A 4131-nucleotide genomic window follows, 5' to 3' on the forward strand; every position below is an offset into this window, starting at 1 on the left:
GTAGTTTATGTTGTTGATGTTGTCTTGTTGCTATATAAGGCAACAATCCAAAAGTATCTTGTTGCTATATAAGGCAACAATCCAAAAGAAGCTGCTGCTAAGGTTTTCAGAAAATTGAATCTTTGTCTTAACTGAACTTTGTCTTAACTGAACTCTGTCAGATAGCTAAATTCAGTCAACTGTTAAAATTCAGTTAACTATAAAAATTCAGTTATCTTAACTGAACTTTGTTAGATAACTACAGTTAATTTTTTTTATTTAATCAAAATTTGGTACATATGTTCAGTTTGCAGCAAATTCAGTAATACAATTTAGTTAACTGACAGATAACTTCAATTTGAGTTAACAAAAATGGCTTGATAACAAAAATGCCCTTGGTTAACTACACTGACACAAATTCAATCAAATTAAGTTACAAATAAGAGTAAAAGAGATACAAATCCAGGAGGAGGTTCATGTTCATTTGACAGACAGTACACATTCTAGGAAAGATACAAAGTCATTTTTTTACAATGACACAAATTCACTCAAATTCATTCAGCATGCCCTTCGGATTCCTTATATTCTCTGATGGCCTCTTTGTGTTTGAATAGGTCACCAATCATGTACTCAAGATTCCTTTTCTCATGCATCAAATCATCCCTCTCTTGAATCACTTGGTCCCTCTCCTGCACTGCTTGGTCCCTCTCTTTCTCTGCTTTAACCCTGAAGACCTGATGGATGTTGGTTACTGACTTGTATGTCATCTTATTCTTCTCAAGTTCTTCCTTTAGATCAGTCAGAGCAAGTTGTGCGCTGCCTAATTGGCTCATTGCCTGCTCCTTATCAGCCACCATCTTAGAAAAATCAAGCTTGAAATGCCTCGACTCATTCTCCATCTTCTTCTTCTCTTCAAGAACCTTCAAGTTTTCTTCAGCACTCACAACATTCTGTCTGAGCCTCTGTTTTTTCTCCTCTGCATACATGGTCCATATACTATCTAGGCTCATCTTCAGAGTATCAGGCCATTCAGGGTCAACCCACTCAACATATCTGCATTTAGGTACCTCCTAACAATTTAGACCAAACAAAAAATTCAATTAACTGCCAGTATTCAGTTCTGTGCATGATGATGAAACTTAAACCATACTTCAAATGACTTCCTGTTTAACAATGGCAAATGCAAAAAATTACTAACCTTTTGTGCACAAGCTAGAAACCTTCTGCCACTATCAACAGATTCAAATGCCACATGCTTCTCACACAAAGATACATGCCCACATCTAAAGCTAGGCAGATCTGTAGCCAAGCCACTCCATTCCTCACAGAAAATTGTGGCAAGTGGCTAAAAAAGACATTTGGAATCAATTGACAGAGACACCCTAGCTAAGAAACCCTAGACTGGGTGGGGAGAACACTAACCTTGCTGGTCACAGAGTCATCTTTAGAAGAACTGGGAAGATCATCCCAGGACACCATGGTTACTGCTGGATGAAGATGAGAAGGGGTTCTGGTGGTGCTATTGGACAGAGGAGAGAAGGGGATCTGGTGGTGCACGAAATTGAAGATGAAAGATGAGGAAGAAGAAAGGGATCTGGTGGTGGTGGTGGTGGACCAAAGCTACATGTAGAGTGCAAGTTGCTGGGTGGGTGTTTGCAGCAGGTGCAAGTACATGCTTGCTTTTGAGTTCAGTTGTGTTGAGAAAGGGGACCTGGGCTGACATGAGTTATAGTTATGACAGCAATTAGTTAACATAAGTTAGTTCAGTTATGACAGCAATTAGGTTAAGTGCATTTCTGTCAGCAATTATTTATTACAGTAGTACTGTCACTGATTTCAAAGCAATGAGGTTAAGTACAATTCTGACAGAATTAGGAGAAAGTACACTTCTGTCAGAATTAGTTTAACTACACTTATGACATCAAACATTAGGACAAAGTCTTACAACAAGCATATATTATCCATTACAACAAGCATTACAACCAAGACTTCATACCAAGCAAACAACCTTGCCACTACTCATTTAGAACAAGAGATCTCTTAGAACACCTACACCTACTCATTTAACAACACTTCACTTCTTCATAATTAAGGTGAAACACATCACACAAAGCACTATAACAAAAGCCATCAGCGGCTTTAGTAGCAGCAAAATCTCTCTGCCTAATCCTAGCAGCATAGCAACTTGCTACTTGGTAGCATACTTATTCTCACTGGAGCTGGCATAATTAGCTCTGCCTACAGTGCCTCTTCCAGCCATGCCTCTGCCTACCATTGATTCCGTCCTCTGCCTCTCAAGCTCTTTCCTCCTGTCCTCAGCTGCACCAATTGCATCTACATCAGCATCACCAACCAGACGCCTTGTTTCAACTAGACGCTCCACATATTCAAGCTCCCAGCGCCAGAAATCACGAGTGACCTGAGAAAAAAATTACATCTTTATTCACCTACAGAGTGACAGTAAAGTTCAGAGTGCATGAATCAATGGCAGACTAGTTAACCAACTAGTTCTGTCAGTAATTTTGCAACCAAGGACAGTCTAAACTACTATATTAATCAGAGCAATGACTAGTTAACCAACTAATGTGCCTAATTTAATCAGTGCTTTGCTTCAATACTACTTTTGCTAAGAATTGACACGGCATGAATCAACAAGTAGCTAGGAACGGGCACTTACAGCGTGGTTGACGCACTTGTAGAAGATCCATCCATCATGCTCATCGGTGCTAGACTAGTAGAACCTCACCTGCTCGCCGCAATCTGGGCACCCAATCAATGGTACAGCAACGGAGCGGCCATGCAATGCATTGCGGATGGAGTTGGAAGATGACATGACGGCGGGGACAGAGGCGGCGGAGGAGGGCATCGGCAATGGTTGCGGCGGTGGAGGGCGTCGACGTCGGCAATGGCTGCGGCGACGGGGATGGGAGTTGGGCTAGGGTTGGGAGGAGAAGAATAGGAGAGCAAGGGGATAAGCGAGCAGCCGATCAGGTGGACCAGGTCATGGCGTTTTTGCAAAAAAAACAAATCGACTAGTATTCACCCTAGGATCGACCAGGCGTCGGTCAAAGCGAGCTGGCGGCCGCTGACTAGGCCAAGTCAGCAAATACGTACACGAAATCATACAAATGGACCAAAGTGAACCCCTTGCTCAAGTACTTGGACCGTAGTTAGGGTATTTTGAAGTAGTGGTACCAAACTATCACTCGGCTCAAGTTTAGTGACGTACAGTGAATTTTTCTCATTAAATCTTATGTTTGAACTATCCATCTTCATGTATTAATTATGGGTTTTGAATTGTGAAACTACTCGATTCTCTTGTAATATTAATGTGTATGTCGAATGTGATGGATTTGCATACATTTGAGGGTTAGATAGAGAGCGTGACTGCCTGGCATTACTTTTAAGGGGTAATCTGGCGTTGTACGCGGACGCGCCCGGACAACGTATGCGGATGTTTAGGGGGGGGGGGGGGGGGTGTTCTAAGTCCGGCTGTAGATGTCATAAGATTGGTAGACTGAAGAGGGATTCGAAATAGGAACCGGGAGTAGAGAGGCAGATGCACGACGGGGTTTAGGGCAGTTCAAATGTGAATCACCCGATGGACGTGCACCATATATAGGTGGACACGAGAAAGGCCAACCATCCAACTATAAGCATCAAATGTTGATCCATTTTGAAATGGATTGAATACAAACAAAGATGAAATTCATGCTAAATGAATAATTTTTGATATATTTAGAACCAAACTAACAAAGTTTGACAAGTTCAAACTAACTTTAATTTAAACTAAATTAGACGAGGTACGAGAGGTGACCTCGTAAACAAGGCCTTCTTGGGCACAGGCATCTCCTTCACCATCTATGTCGTCGCACGAGCCACCATCTGTGATGTCGTTTGAGCCATCGTCCTTGTCGCCGCGCCAGTAGCGGAAAGCAAGGCATCGCCGCATCCTTGTGTGTCCGCCGCAGCATGCTTGAGACCCTCTGTCGCACCCTCCACCGCCTTGCACCGCTTGTCTTCGACGACATCGATGGCTCGGATAAAGGTTTCGTGCTCAAACTCCGCCGTCCCACTTCAACGTCCATAACAAGGTCGACGTCAGCTCAAGACCAACTCGACGGTGGTCTTGGACCGATCAACGGCCAAGTC

The 4131-nt window shown here is 42.9% G+C and overlaps 1 protein-coding gene across 1 annotated transcript; it reads right to left on the reverse strand.

Moving 5' to 3' along the window:
• Window positions 1-533: 533 nt before the first annotated feature.
• Window positions 534-1458, reverse strand: LOC147985668 (uncharacterized). The gene is made up of 3 exons (XM_087541689.1): window positions 1402-1458; window positions 1178-1324; window positions 534-1049 (listed from the first exon to the last, which is right to left on the reverse strand). Exons 1-3 carry the CDS (start codon window positions 1456-1458, stop codon window positions 534-536), a joined length of 720 nt encoding a protein of 239 aa, XP_087397815.1.
• Window positions 1459-4131: the final 2673 nt, after the last annotated feature.

Source organism: Triticum urartu, chromosome 2A (assembly GCF_056163025.1).
Source record: "Triticum urartu cultivar PI428250 chromosome 2A, HENAU_Tu73, whole genome shotgun sequence".
In the NCBI taxonomy this organism is placed as follows: domain Eukaryota; kingdom Viridiplantae; phylum Streptophyta; class Magnoliopsida; order Poales; family Poaceae; genus Triticum; species Triticum urartu.

Bases quoted from the DNA above. Each gene is read 5' to 3' on its own strand.
- LOC147985668 (XM_087541689.1), bottom strand. From the start codon at position 1,458: ATGGTGTCCTGGGATGATCTTCCCAGTTCTTCTAAAGATGACTCTGTG. The intron at 1,325-1,401 runs GTTAGTGTTCTC...TGTCTTTTTTAG, and splicing joins ATGACTCTGTGACCAGCAAG to CCACTTGCCACAATTTTCTG. The intron at 1,050-1,177 runs GTTAGTAATTTT...CTAAATTGTTAG, and splicing joins TTCTAGCTTGTGCACAAAAG to GAGGTACCTAAATGCAGATA.